General features: G+C 44.4%; 1 protein-coding gene across 1 annotated transcript in view; it reads left to right on the top strand.

The window, feature by feature from the left end:
* The window catches only part of drosha (drosha ribonuclease III), a 166,350-nt gene that overhangs the window by 14,702 nt on the left and 130,424 nt on the right, over positions 1-21,224 (top strand). The window contains exons 7-13 of the mRNA XM_037693767.1: positions 7,074-7,154; positions 8,371-8,457; positions 8,563-8,649; positions 11,222-11,293; positions 11,619-11,700; positions 14,101-14,175; positions 19,256-19,425. Coding sequence (XP_037549695.1) covers positions 7,074-7,154; positions 8,371-8,457; positions 8,563-8,649; positions 11,222-11,293; positions 11,619-11,700; positions 14,101-14,175; positions 19,256-19,425 — 654 coding nt within the window. The remainder of the gene's footprint in view (positions 1-7,073; positions 7,155-8,370; positions 8,458-8,562; positions 8,650-11,221; positions 11,294-11,618; positions 11,701-14,100; positions 14,176-19,255; positions 19,426-21,224) is intronic.

The following is a 21,224-nucleotide window of genomic DNA, read 5'->3' as shown; positions in this document are numbered from 1 at the left end:
TCCGATCAAAGGCCCATCTTCTAACCTCTGCGCCACCACTCCCCCACATAATACTGTAATTTCCAGACTATTGAGCGCACCTGAATAGAAGCTGCACCCACTATCTTAAAAAAAAAAAAAAGTACAAATATATGGTGCACTGGTGCACAAGTTGCGGGTCTCCTCGTTGTCCATTTCATCCATCCATCCATTTTCTTCCGCTTATCCGGGGTCGGGTCGCGGGGGTAGCAGCCTAAGTAGGGAGGCCCAGACTTCCCTCTCCCCAGCCACTTGGGCCAGCTCTTCCGGGGGAATCCCGAGGCGTTCCCAGGCCAGCCGAGAAACATAGTCCCTCCAGCGTGTCCTGGGTCTTCCTCTGGGCCTCCTTCCGGTGGGACTTGTCCGGAACACCTCACCAGGGAGGCGTCCAGAAGGCATCCTAAACAGATGCCCAAGCCACCTCAACTGGCTCCTCTCAACATGGAGAAGCAGCGGCTCTACTCTGAGTCCCTCCCGGATGATCGAGCTTCTCACCCTGTCTCTAAGGGAGAGCCCAGACACCCTGCGGAGAAAACTAATTTCGGCCGCTTGTATCCGAGATCTCATTCTTTCGGTCACAACCCAAAGCTCGTGACCATAGTTGAGGGTAGGAACGTAGATCGATCGGTAAATTGAGAGCTTCGCCTTTTGACTCAGCTCTCTCTTCACCACGACAGACCTGTACAGCGCCCGCTTCACTGCAGACGCTGCACCTATCCGCCTATCGATCTCACGCTCCATTTTTCCCTCATTCGTGAACAAGACCCCAAGATACTTGAACTCCTCCACTTGGGGTAGGACATCCTCCCTGACCTGGAGAGGGCACTCTACCCTTTTCCGGCTCAAGACCATGGCCTCGGATTTGGAGGAACTGATCTTCTTCCTGGCCGCATCGCATTCGGCTGCGAACCGCGAAACCAGCGAAAGCTGTAGATCACGATCTGATGAAGCCAATAAGACTACATCATCTGCAAAAAGCAGAGACGCAATCCTAAGGCCACCAAAACGGATCCCCTCAACACCTTGGCTGCGCCTAGGAATTCTGTCCATAAAAGTTATGAACAGAATCGGTAACAAAGGGCAACCTTGGCGGAGTCCAACTCTCACCGGGAACAAGCCCGACTTACTGCCGGCGATGCGGACCAGGCTCTGACACCGGTCATACAGGGACCTAACAGCCCGTATCAAAGGGCCCGGTACCCCATACTCCCAGAGTACCCCCCACAGGGCCCCTCGAGGGACGCGGTCGAACGCCTTCTCAAAGTCCACAAAGCACATGTAGACTGGTTGGGCAAACTCCCACGCACCCTCTAGGACCCTGCTGAGAGTGTAGAGCTGGTCTAGTGTTCCACGGCCAGGACGAAAACCACACTGCTCCTCCTGAATCCGAGGTTCGTCTATCCGACGGACCCTCCTCTCCAGAACCCCCGAATAGACCTTACCAGGGAGGCTTAAGAGCGTGATTCCCCTGTAGTTGGAACACACTCTATGGCCCCCCTTTTTGAATAAGGGACCACCACCCCGGTCTGCCAATCCAGGGGGACTTCCCCCGATGTCCACGCAATATTGCAGAGTCGCGTAAGCCAACACAACCCTACAACATCCAGAGCCTTAAGGAACTCCGGGCGAATCTCATCCACCCCTGGGGCCCTGCCACCGAGGAGCTTTTTAACCACCTCGGTGACCTCAGCACCAGAGATTGGAGGGCCCGACCCAGAGTCCCCATGTTCCGCTTCCTCAGTGGAAGACATGCCGGTGGGATTGAGGAGGTCTTCAAAGTTTTCCGCCCACCGACCCACAACATCCCGAGTTGAGGTCAGCAGCACACCACTCCCACTATAAACAGTGTTGGTGGCGTACCGCTTTCCCCCCCTGAGACGCCGGATGGTGGACCAGAATCGCCTCAAAGCCGTGCGGAAGTCGTTCTCCATGGCCTCTCCGAACTCCTCCCATGCCCGAGTTTTTGCCTCAGCAAACACCCGAGCCGCATGTCGCTTGGACTGCCAGTACCCATCAGCTGCTTCCGGGGTCCCACAGGCCAAAAAGGCCCAATAGGACTCTTTCTTCAGCCTGACAGCATCCCTCACCGATGGTGTCCACCATCGGGTTCGAGGGTTGCCGCTGCGACAGGCACCGACAACCTTGCGGCCACAGCTCTGGTAAGCCGCCTCGACAATAGAGGCACGAAACATGGTCCACTCAGACTCAATGTTCCCCACCTCCCTCGGAACATGTTCAAAGTTCTCCCAGAGGTGGGAGTTGAAACTCCGTCTCACAGGAGTCTCTGCCAGACGTTCCCAGCAAACCCTCACAATATGTTTGGGTCTGCCAGGTCTGACCGGCATCCTCCCCCACCATCGGAGCCAACTCACCACCAGGTAGTGATCAGTTGACAGCTCCGCCCCTCTCTTCACACGAGTGTCCAAGACATGTGGCCGCAGATCAGATGAGACGATGACAAAGTCGATCATCAAACTGCGGCCTAGGGTGTCCTGGTGCCAAGAGCACATATGGACACCCTTATTCTTGAACAAGGTGTTCATTATTGACAATCCATGACGAGCACAGAAGTCCAACAACAGAACACCACTCTGGTTCAGATCAGGGGGGCCGTTCCTCCCAACCACACCCCTCCAGGTCTCACTGTCATTGCCCACATGAGCATTGAAGTCTCCCAGCAGAACCAAGGGAGTCCCCAGGAGGTGCACTTTCCAGTACCCCCTCCAAGGACTCCAGAAAGGGTGGATAATCTGAACTGCCATTTGGTGCATAAGCACAAACGACAGTCAGAACCCGTCCCCCCACACGTAGGCGGAGGGAGGCTACCCTCTCATTCACCGGGGTGAACCCCAACACACAGGCACCAAGTTGGGGGGCAATAAGTACGCCCACGGCTGCTCGGCGCCTCTCACCAGGGGCAACTCCAGAGTGGAAGAGTGTCCAGCCCCTCTCAAGGAAACTGGTTCTAGAGCCCGAGCCATGCGTAGAGGTGAGTCCGACTATTTCTAGCCGGAACCTCTCAGCCTCACACACCAGCTCAGGCTCCTTCCCCACCAGTGAGGTGACATTCCACGTCCCAATAGCCAGCTTCTGTAGCCGAGGATCAGACCGCCAGGGTCCCCGCCCTCGGCCACCACCCATCCCACATTGCACCCGACCCCTTTGGCCCCTCCCACAGGTGGTGAGCCCATGGGAAGGGTGACCCACGTCTCCTCTTCGGGCTGTGCCCGGCCGAGCTCCATGGGTAAAAGCCCAGCCACCAGGCGCTCGCCCGCGTGCCCCACCTCCAGGCCTGGCTCCAGAGTGGGGCCCCGGTGGCCCATGTCCGGGCAAGGGAACACTAGGTCCATTTATTTGTCTCATCATCGGGTCTTTGGGCTGCACTTTGTCTGGTCCCTCACCTAGGACCTGTCTGCCATGGGTGACCCTATAGGGGCATAAAGCCCCTGACAGCATAGCTCCTAGGATCATTGGGACACTCAAACCCCTCCACCACGGTAAGGTGGCAGACCAGGGAGGGGGCGCTGTTAGAGGTCTTCAATAAATATGAAACTGTGTTTGTGCAGCGCTGTTAGAGGTCTTCAATAAATATGAAACTGTGTGTGCAGCGCTGTTAGAAGTCTTCAATAAATATGCCAGAAAGAGGCTGAAGAGACCCAGCGAGTCACTTATAGGAGCATTTAGCTTCGTATTGGTCATTTGCTGACACGCCTACTCGATTGATTGACAGGTCGTGTCATGGATTCGACTCGTGGAAAAAAAAAATTAACGACAGCAGTTGAAACAAAAAAAATCTCATACGACTTTATTATCGTAATTCCACGACTTTATTCTCATAATTTTATGTCTTAATTTTTTTTTCTTAGCGTGGCAATGTAATATATTTTTTAATCGTTCTCTAAAGCTCCGTCGTATATACACAAATATGTACAGTAAATATATATTTTTTTCTGAACAGGGTCTATAACACAACAGGTTAAAAAATAACAAATAAAAAACAGCAGCCTACCAGGAAAAGTCAACGATCTCTATCTTCATCTTCCTCCTGCGCACTAAAACCACTAAAGTCGTCTTCTTCAGTGTCAGAATCGAACAGTCTCAGAATTACTTCTTCACACACGTCCTCAGTATCCTTTGTTGTCTCTCTCAACATCACCTTCGTCTCGAGGCAAATTCGCACTTCAGCTTGTGCGGTCCTCTTCGTCACGCAGCAGTCCAGCCTTTCGATACCCGTTGGTGGTAGTGGATTTTTTGACACTGCTCCACGGTGTCGGGATCAAAACTTGCTCTTCGCCAGTTTTAGTAAACAATTTCTCGCCACTAATCATCCAAGCCTCCCACTGAGCTCGGGAGTGCCACTTTAAATGCACGATTCACTCTGATGTCGAGTGGCTGCAAATACTTCATTGTGCCCCCAGGGATCACGTGTTTCGTGTGATCACGAGACGTGTTTTGGGCAGCTATGTGAGCGCCGGGGTGTGACGAGGCCAAATGTTTTGGCGGCATGAAGCTTGTTAACCTGTAAAAATCCATAGATTACCTGCAGCATTGTATAAGTCGCGGTGCTCAGTGTGTGAAAAAGTAGCGGCTTGTATGCTGGAAATTACGGTACGCTTTTTGGAAACATTCATATGGAATTTGATGTGTTGCTTAAGTCCAGTTTAACACACAAGCTGAGTCACTGTCTCAAAAATGACCTTTTTACCTTCTCAACTCCAAGCGCCTGTGTGTGTGTATGTCTGTTAGCTAAATATCTCATGACCCACTGAATGGATTTTAATAAAACTTAGAACAAAGAACTTAACTTTTCGAATCAGCTCAAAAGGAGAACCGTAGAAAACACGACGTGGCTACAAGTCAGTCAGTTTTACAGACATTGAACCACAATTTGTTTGTTAGTAGCCGACGGTCATCACCAGCACATAGAGCTGTAAAATATATTCATACTCCTTGAACTTATTCTCATTGTCTCATGCTACAACATTAGAAGTATTTTTACATATAATTAAAGCTATTCAATTCAGTTTATATTAGGGATGCACCGATCCACTTTTTTCACTTCTAATCCGATACCGATATCTGCAGTTTAGTATCGGCAGATACCAATTCAATACCGATCCTATACAGAAAAAAACCCAGTACTGAATTAACAAAAATGGCTGACTCATGTCATCTGGACCCAATTCTTCCAGATGACATGATTTAGCCATTTTTGTTGTCTACCTGGATGTTTGAGCTTACACACCCAGTGCTAAATTAACTTAAAACATTTGTTTTATTAAACGCAGACGTGAATGTACTGAATAACAAATTTATTGAAAACTCTGCATCATAACAGCTTAAACACACCGAGAGCTTCACAAGCTCGGTCAAACGTAAACACAGCACAACTTTAATTTGCTCAGTCAGTACGGTAGCGCGTGACGTCACTCAGAGCACAAAGCATAGAGTTAGAGTGAATAGATCTGCCCAGTTGTGGATCGGTCACATTGTCTCTCCTCCACCCCCCCACCCCCCCACCCAAAAACAAACCTGCCTGTTCAGACAGCGTGCGGCTGAGATGTGTCTCTGTCTCTCTCCTCTCACACACCCTGCTCTAAAACTGTAAAACTGTCGGTGCAAACAGCGCGGCTGTCTCTGTGTCCCCACCCCCACTCTGTTGGTTTAAACATCGCACTGCGCAGCTTAGGACGTATCTCCATCCGTCCCCCCCCCGGACAAAAATCATGGACGAGATGAGCTCCCCGCCATGGCAAGTTATCCAGGGGAAACACTGCAGATTACCCCTTTGTTCTCAATAATGTACTTTCCAAGCACACGAAACAAGACTCAACAAATCAGAGGATTTGAAATACTTTTTATTAATATAAATGGCAAATATCTTTTTTCTTTTTCCCCAACATTCGTAAACTTTTGTCCTTTCACTCAAATATTGTTTACATTGTTGTTGAAAGTTTGGAGATTGGAGAGAGAAATCCCTAAAACAAATAGTTTTTAAATTAAAAATGGGATGTTTTGTGACTCGAATGTACTTTCAATGTGACCGTTTTAGCCGGCGTGTCAAAGTTTGGACACATTTTCCATAGAGACCAACACGAGGGTCCTGAGACCTCTAACTAAAGTCCACAGAGACCACCTGTGTATAATTTAATCTGTTTTGTGATGCCCTACTAAACATACAGAACCAACAAAATCATGAAGACCAAGGAACTCACCAGTCTGGTCAGAGAAAAAGTTGAATTTAAACGCCTGGTGAATCAAGTAATGTGACAAAATGTATAAAAGTTCAAGTGGTTTGAGTACTTTTTAAAGACACTTTACATACAGACATTTGTTAACCAAGTCAGCAAATATGAACAATATTATATTGTTATATTGTATATGTTATATTATATAACATATTTTAACAAAGTCTTAGGTTCAAGCTTTGGCATGCAAGATGATTAATGATTCCCACAAAGGTTGCTAATTTATTTTTGACAGTTTTTTGAAAAAACAACTTTATTTGAACAAAATCAGACGACCTTCTGCTTTGGAACTACCTGGATTCCCACGTCTACTTTAACCAGTGCAGATGTGGAGAATAAACCATGTCCCTGATACCGTCTGTAGTTCCTGGTCCTTATGGGAAAAGTATAAAAAATCATTTGTTCATTCAATCTTTATTTAGACAGATAAATCACATTGAACCTCAAAGACTCATTTACAAGTGAGACCTGTTTAGACAAAAAGTAGTGAAACTGGACACATGTAGGAATTGGAGGAAAAATAAATCAGAGCAACATAAATCTAAAGGTTCCTAGCCCCTGAGAATACTTAATTAAAAACACCCAAGTAATTTGTAAAGTGAATTAGGAGTCACTGAGTGTTGGTTATATAAAAATATATCCGGCAAAGTTACAACTTGAACTTCAAAAACTCTGAGCTTCAAAGTGCAGGAGAGAAATAAAGGTCAGCAGCCTGCAGCTCAGACATGTAAAATGTTTCACAATCTTTGTGTTATACACGGCAGGTAAGGCAGCGCTGTCCGATTCACGTATTTTCTTTCTGTCCAGATGAATGATGGTCCTCTGTGTAAGTGCAGTGCCAAGGCCAGACGTACAGGGATCCGCCACAGCATCTACCCAGGAGAGGAGGTGGGACACGCTGTGAATAAATCACCCGTTCATAACCTTCAGGCTGTGCCTCACAGGGCCAAGGGCATTATTTCACTCCATTAAGTGTATTTCCATACTCATCCACTAAAGACACAATAAACGAGACTCTATAAAAATAAATTATATTATTATACCTTTTAAACATAAATTCCTATCCTTGTAACTTACTGATTGCATTTTTATGACCAACTTTAGCTTTTAAACAGCATCTTTTATCTGGTTACCTCTTCACCTAATGAAGGTCAAAGGAAACGTTTACAAGACAGTGGTGAGACCAGCTATGTTGTTTGGTCTGGAGACAGAGACATGGACAAAAAGACAGGAGACAGAACTGGAAGTGGCAGGAATGAGATCATCAGAGGTACAGCACAGGTTGAACAACTGGGAGATAAAGTTAGAGAGGACACACTGAGATGGTTTGGACATGTCCAGAGGAGGGACAGTGGTTTGGACATGTCCAGAGGAGGGACAGTGGGTATATTGGTAGAAGGACGTTAGAAATGCAGCTGCCAGGAGAAAGACAAAGAGGAGATATATTGATGCAGTTAGAGAGGACACACTGAGATGGTTTGGACATGTCCAGAGGAGGGACAGTGGTTTGGACATGTCCAGAGGAGGGACAGTGGGTATATTGGTAGAAGGATATTAGAAATGCAGCTGCCAGGAGAAAGACAAAGAGGAGATATATGGATGCAGTTAGAGAGGACATGGAGGTAGTCGGAGTGAGGACAGAGGACACGGAGGACAGAGTGAGATGGAGGAGGATGACTCGCTGTGGAGACTTCTGAAGAGGGACAAGCCAAAAGAAGAAGAAGAAGAAGAAGAAGAAGAAGAAACACAATAGGTTTTTGGCTTTTCTGTCCAACAAAACAAATCAATAAAAGTAGACAGATTCCTAATGAATCCTCAGCCATACAGGAAGTGTTTTGTCCAGAGGTAATTTTGTGTTACATTTTGCAACACTTTAACCATCTCAAAAATTCAAACAAGATTGGAAAACATTTGTTGATTGGTTCACAATTTGTTTGAATAGCCTTAAACATGTTGGCTAATTGTTTGATTTTGTAAGCTTGATTTGTATTTGAGCTGCTAAGTTATGATTTATGAGCAAATAATTTACATTTGTTCTGCCTTTGAACTTTCTCTAATCAAATCCACTGACTGATGGGTGACTTGAAGTGTTTTTCTTTTCCAGCCTGTGAGGTCGTGTCGTCTAATGAGCAACAATGCAGGAAAACTGTTCCACTACAGAATCACTGTGTCGCCTCCCACCAACTTCCTGGTATGAAGTTGTTTATGTCCAGAGCTTTAAAATGTTCCTTCTGATAACCGTCCAGCTGCTCAGACGTTTCACATGTTCACAGCCTGAATTGGTGTTTTCTTGCAGACGGACAGGCCGACGGTGATTGAGTATGACGATCATGAGTACCTGTTTGAAGGCTTCTCCCTTTTCTCCCACACACCTCTCACCAACGTAAGTTTGCATTCAGTTACCATATTTATCTGTCACTTTACACTGGTTTATCTCAGCTTGGCGTTTTTGTCATCTGCTGATTATTGAAAAGGGAGAATTGGAAATACCCTCTGTCTGTCCATCCATGAATGTTGCGAGCATGATAACTTGAAAAATAAGTGAGGTACCGACTTCTGTTTTGGTGTGTGCCTACATCTTCGTGTAAGAAAGATCCCTATCAAAAATTGGGCTCTCCTCAAAATCCATTCCAGAAAAACACTAGTGTTTCCCCTACTGTTGTACAAGGAGGGCGCCCCGCCCTGTCAACAGAACCGAGCGCCCTGCCTATCCAAATGTCCCTCACCCACAACTCCTCTTACCCCCGTTGACAACTGCCAACACTGACCACGTAGCACTATTCCCCCTGTCGACAACTGCCGGCACAAAAGTAGCACACCACAGACATGCCCCCCTTTGCCAAAACCTCTGGAAGAGATGAGCGCCCTGCCAAGGCAAGTGATCTAGGGGAAACACTGAACACTCATCTCAAAAACTACAAACATTCACTATTTAAATCCCTCAGCCATGGAGGACATCGGTGTACCTCTTGACGAGACGTTTTGAAGACTTCATGCTTTCATTTTTGTGGCAACACTTTACTAATACTCTTCTATTCCTACATGGCTGTACCTCGGTGCACACAGCAAGAACTATAAATACATGCTTTGAGTTTGGTGTGGAAGAACAGCTCTGACCTCAACTCCATCAAGCACCTGTGGAATGAACTGGAATGGGGATCACGAGACAGATCTACTCTGACTGACCTCATAAGTGCTCCACAGAATGAATGGATATAGATTGCTACAGAAACATTCTTGTAGAAGTCTTCTACGAAAAGTGGAAGCTGTTATCGCTGCAGGAAGGTGACCAACTCAACACAGTCCCTGATGGTCAAGTGTGACCAAATACTTTTCACTTAATGTAACTCTTTGAAATTTGTACCTTACAGTTTACTATACTTAAAATGATGAGAAATAAACACAACAGAAACTGTCATTTAGCCCCTATTCTTGCCATGATGTTGTGCTAAGTGTGAATATATCCATCTTTTCTTTCTGAAAGTACATTTTTTATCTAACCAAGACCCTAAAAGGTTCAAATTAAACTGATAACAGGTAAAGTTGTACTTTTTTTATCTTTCCGTTTGCAGCCATTAAATGATCAATTTAAGACCCCACTTTCACTGGTAACTTACTGTTCTTTTTAAAAAATGGAGTAAAATACTTTTCTTTGAGGTTTGCCAGTATTGTACTGAAAATGCACCCCTGTCATAGGAAGTGAATTTGCTTTTGTCACATAAAACAACATGAAACGACAGTTCTGCTCTCAGTTTTGCCTGGCTTTGTATTATCTTAGTATGCTCGGGTTTTTGTCGTGCAAAGGCAAAAAGCTGTCCTTATTAATTAGCTTAATGATCAGTTATTTAATCGCTGATCTTTTTATTGGTTCAGCCATGCATCGTAGATCAGATATTCCATCGATCCTTTCTCTTCTCTGTTCTATTCTCTTCAAACAGACTCCAGCTGCTGCCCAGTCAGGTTTTCTCTGACCATTACAGGCTACAATCCTCCTCCTACATGTCTTATATGGCAGATTTCTTTTTTTTATAAATCATTTCTGTCAAGGTTTGAGTAAAAAATCCACCTCTTCTTTAGCTCCACTTTCCAGAAACATAACTTCAAATCAGCTTTTGGCTTCAGGTTGACTTCTTTGTAGCCGGGACAAAGTGCTCCTCTCTCACTGGGCTGACCTTGTCACCGAGTCTTCTTCCAGCCGTTTGAAGGCCCATCAGTGGCTGTCAGCCATTAAAGAGGTTGTGATCTAAAAGAAACATCTCTTTCTGGAGCCATTTGAGCTGAGCCCAACTCTTATCCCAGGGAGGAGCTTTAAAGAGGGCGAAAAATCGACGGGGGTTCACCAGACTGTTTTTAGAAAATGTGCCCAAAGTGTGTCTGTGTAAAGATGCCTCTGCCAGTATTTTTTACTACGATGTGTTTGAATATTGTGATCAATAGCTCAAAAAGGGCTCAGAGGATCAGACATGATTTGAACTGGATGATTTGGGGCGACCCTTGTTAAGAGCTGGGGCAAATGCTTCCTGATAGTGGCGAGATATGAAACTGAGAAAGTGGTGGTATTAGCTCCATGCTAGTCAGACGCCAGCATGGGCAAGAGTAAACGTGGCTCCAGGTTAATCTCCTAAAATGAGCCCCTGTGCTCTGACAACAAAGACCGTGTAACCGTGCAGATTAAACACAAGAGCTGGCTTATCCTTTTAGCAAGATTTGAGGTGCCTAATTTCCTTTAACGTGTGTGGAGGCGCGTGCTCCGTAGGCGTGTGGGTTTGTGAAGTTACCAGGGGTTTTGCATGTTTTTGCACATTTTTGCATTGCGTTTCCATACATGCATATAGTTTGTGCCCTTAAAAATACGAGGTTTTAATGAGTTTCCTTGAAAAGCCGTAACCTCTCAGAATCAGTCGTAATGAGGCGGTCTGTCCTTTTCTTCTACTTTTTCTCTTTCATCATCACAGATTCCATTGTGCCGAGTGATCCGCTTCAACATAGATTACACCATTCACTTCATAGAGGAGATGACACCAGAGGTCAGTCAAACACCACTTTATCTCGCAGCTCTTTCTCACCCCCTTTGTTTTTATCTCAAACGGCTGAGTCTGAGCACAGCTGAGCCGCATGTAACTCTCACACCTCAGTGTTTGGGTGAGCCAAGGTGCTAATCCTTTTAGAAGAAGGAAAAGAGCTCCAGTTCGACCTACAAAAGTTGCTTGTATCAATAAAACGGCTTATGTGATGAAGTCAGAAAGCTGGATTTACTTATCGCTTCCATCTACTTTAAAGCAGTCAGTGTTGCTTTATAAAGCTTTGGGTTCTGTTTGCCAACATTTGTCTGTTTTTTCCTCTCGAGTCCAGAACTACTGTGTCCGAGGGCTGGAGCTGTTCTCCTCCTACTTGTTCCAGGATATTCTTGAGCTGTATGACTGGAACCTGAAAGGTACAGTGCTTTTGTCACGGGCTCACTTTATACAAGTAATTTACCAGCAGCATTTAGACACAATTCATATTAGAGTTCAACAAAATGTCCAGGCTTTAAGGAGCAAGTGGTTTTTACAAGTTATATTAGCGTCGGGGATAAATGAGTTGAAAGACATGTCAGAATTAGAGCCGGGCTGATATGGAAATTTTGTCTAACATCAGTATCGATATTGGGAGGGGAAGGCTAATGCCGATAACTGATATAATAGTTGAATTTTTTTTTAGCTTTGTTCACCCCCAAGAATCTAAGCAAACGGCTACTTTTCAATCTGTTTTAACACTTGTTACAAAGATAAGAATACGAACAAAGAAACTCCCTGTTCATTGTTTAAACAGTCTGTCACGTACGGTGAAGGTCTAATTAATTTTGACCGCAGCAGTTTTTTTTTTCTTTGCACGTAAATAAAGATTTCAGACAAACAATGCATTTCATTGAGGATGACAAAGATAATGTTACTAACACAAATACATATATATTACGTCCATATTACATTTATTGTTCTGCATAAAGTTTTACAAGGCAATACTATGCTAGGTTATCTAAACGTTAGCTTGCTAATTTGAGAGGCACATGGCTAATGACAAGCGGGTTGGAGGATTGAAGAGAATTTATTATTGTTTTTTTTTTTTGTTCATTTTACAGATCAGTTGCAATAAACTTAACATGCTCTGTTCAGCAAAATATGCTACCTAGTATTACTCCCTGCTTCTCAAGTGTGCAGCATGGTAGAGTTGCACTTGGGTCCAAATAATCCGAACCGGCCCATCCCGCAGCCATCGTCTCTGAACCCCACCTGATTCTACGTATTAACAGTAATTACAGGTCAGAACCCCACCCCAACATTTTTTATTAAGCTTTGACTGCTTATACCACCTACTATTATTAACGGTTGGCGGATGCGTGTGGCTGAGGGGGCAGGAGATCAGAGCTGAGGAGCCATCAAAGCGCATTAAATGCTTCCCCTGCTTCTGCTTGCATCCTGCTCTGACATGTCGAACATTTTGTGATCTCACCTGTTTGGGTCGTCGGCCGCGCGCGTCCTGTGAGTGCAGCGGCTGAATGAACGTCCATTTGGGCTGATGGATCACTGGCAGTAGTCCATCTGAAGCTTAACTGAACTTTTTACCCCTTTCAACCAGCTGGTCAGCGTGCAGCCAAATGGCCGCGTGCAGCAGGTGCAATATGGCAAGCAATGTTTGCATATAATGGATCGTCGGCCGCGCACGTTCCTGATTCAATAAAAAGCCTGACACCGACCCGGCCCACACATTAAGCACATTATTATGGTCCGGCCTGGTCCGAATCCGGGTCGGGCGGAGCCTGGCTGTGGGTTCGGGTTAGAAATGACAGCTCTACAGCACGGCCATGACTTGAAAGTAGTCCATGTGCGCCCTGTACTGGATCATTGTACAATTACGCCGTTTGCAAGTAAGGACACAGTTTGTTTCCAGCATTTTGGGGGTTAAATTTAGAAGTGTTCATCAGCTTGTAATGGGGCAATTTACACCAGTACCAATATGTCCCCAAACACCTGTATCGGCCCACTGCTATATCAGTCGTGCTCTAGTCAGAATATCAACAATTGACCATGAACAGAAGGCTTTTGATTTATAGACGCTTACCATGAAACAAAACCAACACAGAGATTTGTTGATTCAGTTTTTTACTGAATGCCATTTTTAAAAATAACTTTGGCAAGCAAAGTCGGATTAGCGTGGGCTCCTTTGTGACCTCCTCGACTCTTCCACGCCGTGCTCTTGTAGTGCTCTCTGTTGGTCCACCACTCCTGGGGAGGGTAACATTGGTCTTGAATTTCTTCCATTTGTACACAGTCTGTCTGACTGGATTGTGGAGTCCAAACTCTACAGATGGTTTTGTAACCTTTTCCAGCCTAATGAGCGTCAACAACTCTTTTTTTTATCTGCAGAGTCTGCATGAGTTTGTTGCAGCTCCTCAAACTGACTCTTTTGGATAAAAGACAAAACATTTCAATAAAGAAGAATCCATCCAGAACCACCTTATAGAGTTTATTATGTTGTATATTTTTTAAAATGGGGTAAAAAGGGAGTTGAAATGTTTGCAGAAAGCATCCCAGGCTTCTTTCTAGAGGCAGATTTATATTTATGCACATATATGTTGAATTTATCCCTTATAAATGGAACATATCAAATTTAAACATCTTATTTGCAGTCACATAAAGGAAGTGTATATATATTTTTGCATTCCACATCTCCTGAAAAGACTGAATAATAATGAACTACTGAAGCCCAGTGTAACTGTGGTTATTATTTCGAGCACAAATTGAACCTTTAATCTTGTGTGAAAAGCTAGTTACTGAGCGTGCGCTCTGTCTTTCAGGTCCCGAGTCCGACGACGAGCCTTCTGGATGCCAGCAGTTCCATTTCATGCCTCGATTTGTCAGATTCTTACCTGGTAGGGTTTTTAACGCACACACACACAAGACAGAGCAAGAGAGAACCCGTGATTCTGATCCCATTTTTATTCTTGTTTTAATTCTCCTTCAGTAGAAAAAAAACAGAGCATCTTCATCATTCTTTCCTAAAGCTTGTGTGCATTGATTTTGTAGGAAAAATAAATTTCCGTGCATCGATGTTGTGATTTGTTGTGGACAAACTTCATGTTGATCCAGTACGTGAGCGGCTGCTGTTGGGCCCTGTGTGATGTTCTTCTTGGAGACACTTGATGGTGCTGGTGCACTGCTGTGCTGCTCCGCTGTTTCTTATTGCTGCTGTGCCACCTACCTTCCTCCCATCAAAAAACAATTTCTCTCCCAGCTCTCCCAATTTAAAAAGCCACAGACACGTATCTGCCTCCTTTTACACAAACACAAAAGCTGTCTAATCTAATGTTTCTGATGTGATCTGTGAAGAGGAAAGAAGTAAAAAGAAACATGGTCTTACACTGCAGGCTTGATGTTTGAAAGCTACAGTGAATTTCTCTGAATGCTGACAGGACTGAGGGAGCTGTGTGTGTGTGTCGGGGGGCGTGGGGGGGTCATTCTATCCAGCTGAAGTATGTAATTTAAATAGAAGTCTATTCATTTTACTTGTTTATTTTAATAAACTGATTTTGTCTTGATTATATGCAGTATTTATCCATATCTGCTTATAATGGGGATCAGAATGCTATTATAGGTGTGCCGTTATGTGCTTTAATGTGTCATACTGAGTCCAATCTAGAGGTAAATTGATTGATCAGTCAGCTGATTGCCATTTTCTAAATCATTAACATTTGGCAGGCCTGAGCGTACCAAACTGATTAAAAGGCAGGCACGTTTGTGGGCAGCACAAGGTTATTACACATTACACTTGAGCCGCTTTGCCATTGATAAGTGTGACTCCACTTGGCTCCCGTCCTATCGGTTCTTCTCAGGTGTAGGTGATTTGCCTCTGTGGCTCTGTGGGCGGGAGCGTAACAGGACATTGTGTTGGAGCCGCTCCGCCCGTTGTGGTCCTTGTAATCACCCTATAATCAGACTTCAATTTCTTTAGCTTGTCCCGGCACTGCTTATAAGTCCGGGTGTAGCCCTGCTGCGCCATCGTCTCCGGTATTTCTCTGTAAATGTGCCCTTCTCTTGTAAATGGTGAATGGACTGTACTTGTATAACTCTTTTCTATCTGATCAAGATCCTCAAAGCTCTTTACAACAATCTGTGCCTCATTTACATCCATACAGCTCTATACTAGATCTATACAAGGGCTAATCAGAGCTTTATCACATTCATACACCGATGGGACACACATCAGAGGCTATGAGGGGGTCAGTGTCTTGCCCAGGGACACTTGGGCATGTGACTGCTGGTGGAATTGAACCCCCAACTCTCCTATTGGAGGACAACTACTCTAACCACTCAGCCACAGCCGCCCATCCAGTAAGTTCATGGTGAATCTGAACATTGTCCAGTGGTCCACGACACTATTTTTGGAGCTTCCACGCCAGAAACGAGTAAAAACAACACGCAACAAGATCAGGGAGGAAGTGGAAGCTCGGATGTAGTTTACAGTTTCCATGGTCGGGCCCAGTGACGTAGCTCCGCCGTCCAGTCAACAGCTGCTGTTTACTTGCATCAAAATAGTTAACCTGGAACAGTCTGCTGGGAACCACTAACAAGATGGTCCCATAAACTGGGCTGAGTGGGGGTGGGTACCGGCAGTGGGCAGGCCTTTAACTGGTGCGGTGCAGAACCGATGAGTTGCGACAGTGGCAAAGTGCCAAATGTCCGTGTGCTGCTTGAACTGAACTTCCTGCAGTGAGCGTGCCTTTGATGGCAGGGGTGCTTGATGTCAACAACAGTAAAAGTGAAATAATGATAATAATATGCCAACATGTAAAACAACTTATTTAACATAAAGTATGTTTTTTATTTTTAAAATCTGGAAGGGCCCTTTTATCTCTGCATTTTACTGTTGTGGCTGTTGAATGAACCAGGGAGTTGCGTAACCACTCTGTTTTTGTGGGTCTAAACGAGTTCCAGCAGAACCAGCGTTTAGATGTTGTTTGGACTCCGAGTTGTTTTTGTGTTACACAAATCACATCTCAGACAGATCACGAGTGCATCCTGCCGTTTCAAACGACTCGCTGCCTGGATCGACTGGTGACAAGTGGAGAGGGAAGAGTTTTATCTCTCCGTTATAAATACAATCATTTTGCCATCTGGAGGAGGTGTCACCTTAAATCAGGGTAAAGAGAGATCAGAGACGGGTCGGAGAGAGGATGGTCAGAGTGGGCAGACGCTGTTAAATCTGGACGGGGCGTCCAGCATGTAGACCATCAGATATGCTGATTGAAAAGTTGTCCAGCTCCTGCTTACTCACGGTGTGTGTTCCAAACTGAAGGATGAAAACAAAATAAAAAGGGTGATAAAAGTCTAAGAAGACAAAACGATCTCTGTCCTGCTGCTGCAATGGAACAGTAGGAGGTTTATAAATGTTGTGTTGTCAGAAAACTAAGCTGACAGTGTGAAGTTTAAATAAACGGATGACAAATTACACTCAGTCACTATCGTCTTTCTGCCAAACCCCTGTACGGGTTTTTGTTGCACTGACTGAACTGAGTTGTTGGTAAAAAATACATAAAAACTCAGTGAAATCACTCAGTGTTTTAAGGATAAAATGAAGCTCTTAAAGGTTGACATTTGTTGGGTTTCTTAGTGTAGATGGAGCATTATTTCTATGATTTAAAAAAAGTCTGCTACCTCATTTAGTTTTACTTTAATATATTTTCAAAGACAGTAGCATTTGTTGTACTTTAGTCTTGTTGAGCTAAGAGGTTATTTAACACGGGCTGTGGCATGAAACGTTTAAGAACCACTTTGCAATATATATATATACACATTAAATTGTAACATTTATGGTCTATATTTACAAGTTTCTTGTACAAACATTGTTTTATTGCAGTGGCTCTCTAACTTTTCTTGTGGAGGCAGAAAAATATTCTGTCCAACATTGATTGTGATTGTGGTTTTATTCTTCACTGATGTTGTTTCTGGATAATTAATTCATTAATTCAACCTTTATTTATACAGTTAGAGCCCATTGAGCCTCGAGGACTCATTTACAAGAGAGACCTGTTACAGACAGACGGAAGTAAATAAGGAAGAGAGAAAACACGAGGGGAGTTAAAAAAAATCATATCTCACACTTTGTCCTGGCTAGGACACAATGGGAAAGTTGCAAAAAAAAAGACCTCTGCACATGAAACGGCAACATACTGATGACATCATAATACATTTATGCACGAGGAGGCCGACGAGGGCAGTGACTTGTCTGTAGAGACTGGCAGAAAGTGCCGTAGTCCTGATAAAGATGACGCAGTGTCTATCAGCCGGCTCAACTCTGACACACAGCCACAGATGTCCTTGGGAGGGGAGCGATTGTGGGGGGGCTTCTCGTTAACATAAACAACCTGTAAAGTTTGAGATACTGTAGCTGGCCAATTGAAGGCTGAGTGGGGAAGCCACATTCAGGTAGCACAATTATTTTGGGTCAGGCAGCCTCTGCTTGAATTTCCACGTCTGCCTTCATAGTTCTGCTGCTACGGCTCGCTGGCGATTCCAAACAGCCAAATTTTGTGGTCACACAGCCGGACCGAGCTTGTAGCCTTCTCCAAGTGGCCTGCGATTCTCAGAAACCGCGTCCAGCTTACGGTTCAGCTCATGCAGCGTCTGAGAGCTTACTGCTCGGTACATTTCTTCACATAAGACAGGCAGCCTGACAAATGCCAGAACCACTGCTGCCGTCTGTCAAATTTGTCTATATGCCAGATAACCGCCAACACCAAAAAGCAGAAATCCGGTTATCATAAATCCAATTATGTACGCGTCTTCTACGTCCTCAATGGACAATACAGACAGGCACACCATCTTCCACTACCCCCAGGAGTCCATGGTGTATCCATCTGCGAGTGTCTCTTCAGGACATCCTTCGTCTTGTCTTCTTGTCAAGAAAATGTTGTCAATTGCGTTGAGAGACCAGTTGACCAGATCCATAATTTACAATTCGGAGGAAATGTAGAGAGAGGCTCCGATAGGAATCACAAGACAAAGAGCACAGCAGGAGGGAGGCAGGAGCAGGAGGGAGCAGGAGGGAAAAGTGTCCGTCCTCATCAAGAACAAGCAGGAAGTGCTTAAATATTTTTATATTTTGTAACAATTACATTTTATTTATAAAAAAACCTCTGGCTTACACTGGAGTGTAGTGTTTACTGTCATCTATCAGAATTCTTCTTCAAACATGTTCAATACATTAATTATTATTTTTACCTTTTACTGTGATTAAAAGAGAAATATTTTCTGTTGCTCATTCATTTTGAAGCAGCTTTATTTCCCCTTTCTGTCCACATTTACATGCGATGTACATTTCTGAGTTAACAGATTTAGAACAACAGGAATATCATCTGGTCCAAACTGTGAATGTCCCACTAAGATCAATCTAGCTGTGTTAGTATTTTTTTACTCCAATCGTTATCTCTCGACTGTTTGTCCCTGATTATACTGAAACAGTCTTTCACTGATAAACTTTTCCTCCATGAGAAAGCTGCATCTCTTTCATCATTCCTATCCTGGTCCTGCCGGCGTGCAGTTCGTACTTTATTATCCATCATAAAAACAAGTCCAACTGGCAACAATGTCAATAGTTACGCTAGCAATCTTTTGGGTCGGAAAATTAAAACAAAATAAAAATATAAATGGCCATGCTCCTCACCAGCAATGACACTGCGCCTCCTCTCCACAGTTTGAGAACCATTGTGCCTGTCAATAAATGATAATATTAAATATGGACCTTTTTACAGTTTTACAGACCGATTTAAAACCAGAGTTGTCCAGGTGTCTGTATGAGTGGAGAAAAAAAGGCATCGTCTTTGTCTCTATTTGCGATTTCAGGCTGATTATTCCAAACAGATTAAAAATGATAGAAGGAACTAGGTTAATAAACACGACTCATTTGTGTGTTGTTGTTTTTTTTTTTGTTTCTGTATGAATGGATTAACTTAGATGGTGGGAAGGAGGTGCTGTCAATGCATCAGGTGCTGCTGTACCTGCTGCGTAGCAACAAGCCTCTGGTCCCCGAGGAGGAGATCGCAGACATGTTACAGTGGGAACAGCTGGACTGGCAGAAGTACGCCGAGGAGTGCAAGGGCATGATTGTCACCAATCCTGGCATGGTGAGTTCTTTGCTTTTCTCTGTTACGACAGGAAAAGTCCTTTTCCCCCACTGATACTCATAAAACTTTTTGTTGTTGCCCTGAACCCTGACACTGCAGGAACGAGGTTGTCCCTGTTAGCCTGTGACATGAGAAACTCCACCTATTACCCTCAAGGGCATTTGTTGCCGTCGGCACTATCGGTATAAAAAGCTTTGATGTCACAATGAAGTCTGTTAACTCTCCTGTCTGGCCTGTATTTTTAAGGATAGAGAGTAATTGCGTCTGGGTAAAGGTGAGGATGTCAGAGCTGGCTTAGAGGTTGCATATGAAGAGTGAACGTGATTGTGTAACCTTTGGTGTGGGTGCGCTGTTGAGTCAGCTTCTCTGAAGTGTTGCTGTCAGGCTTTCCACAAAGTAGATGTGTAAAAGTCTTCATCTCCAAACTCAGGTTTAAACTTGCACTGATTTTCACCCAGTCTATTAAAAAGGTCATATACAAAGGTTTATATTTAGAGAAAATACATCTAATCTTATACATTGATTTCTCTTTATTTAGGTTTAGAAGTTATCTGATTTATAATAGGGATGGGCATTTTAAGCAACTCAAAGATAAATTGGTCTTAATTATTCCAATTTTCTTTTAATATTTTGCACCTATAAATGTGTCATGTTCTGCCAATAAAGCTGAGCTCACCCGTGACCATGGTTCCCACTTTACAATCCTTTCAAAATAAACCGCAGTGATGATCAGTAGTGTTTTTGCTTCTTCTTTTCCCTCTTCAGCGAGTCATCCTCCTCCACCTCACTCCGTCCTCTGCATCCTCTGTCCTCACTCCATCGACCTCCATGTCCTCTCTAACTGCATCCATCTTCTCTGTGGCTGTGTTTTGGCTTAAAAATCCCAATCGTCTTTTTCTAGTTACCGTAGCGTTTCGGTACATGTTTGAAATGTTTTAGTTTAAATTTTGCTTACCCCACCCGCCCCCCACCCTGCAAAAAATTTTTTGATCTGTGTGAGGAGACTGGAGTACCTGAAAAAACCCACACATGCACAGAGAGAACATGCAAACTCCACCCAGAAAGGTCCCTGGCCAGGATTCAATCCACCGACCTTCTCGCTGAGAGGCAACAGCTCTACCAACTGTGCCACCGTGCCACCCCTCCAATAAATAATCACTGAATATAAATTTGCTACTGATGAACTTTTGGAGACAGTTCAATTCAAGATGACACCCACAGCTAATCAACATTAGTCGACACAAAAATGTCTCTTAATTCAGTCAGTTTTAATGAAATTGAGCTAAAATGTCATGTGGTAGTAGCTGAGAGTCACACAGATCACATACTGAGCTTGTCATCTGCCTGTATTGCATGAGGTAGTGCATGATAGTATTTTCAAATTTTGACCAAAACAGCTACAACTCTTAACATTTCTGTACATACGATGACCTTAGTCTAAAACTCTGGCATAAAAGGTGGTGGGCGATACGCATTTCTTAACCTCCTAAGACCCGGACTCTTGCGTATATGGATGCCAGGTTGTCCACACATGTGAATGCCAGGTTGTCCACACATGTGGATGCCAGGTTGTCCACGTATGTGGATGCCAGGTTGTCCACACATGTGGATGCCAGGTTGTCCACACATGTGAATGCCAGGTTGTCCACACATGTGGATGCCAGGTTGTCCACTTATGTGGATGCCAGGTTGTCCACATATGTGGATGCCAGGTTGTCCACACATGTGAATGCCAGGTTGTCCACACATGTAGATGCCAGGTTGTCCACTTATGTGGATGCCAGGTTGTCCACACATGT

Source organism: Nematolebias whitei, chromosome 20 (assembly GCF_014905685.2).
Source record: "Nematolebias whitei isolate Nwh7 chromosome 20, NemWhi1, whole genome shotgun sequence".
In the NCBI taxonomy this organism is placed as follows: domain Eukaryota; kingdom Metazoa; phylum Chordata; class Actinopteri; order Cyprinodontiformes; family Rivulidae; genus Nematolebias; species Nematolebias whitei.
This window is presented reverse-complemented; position numbering and strand designations above follow the sequence as displayed.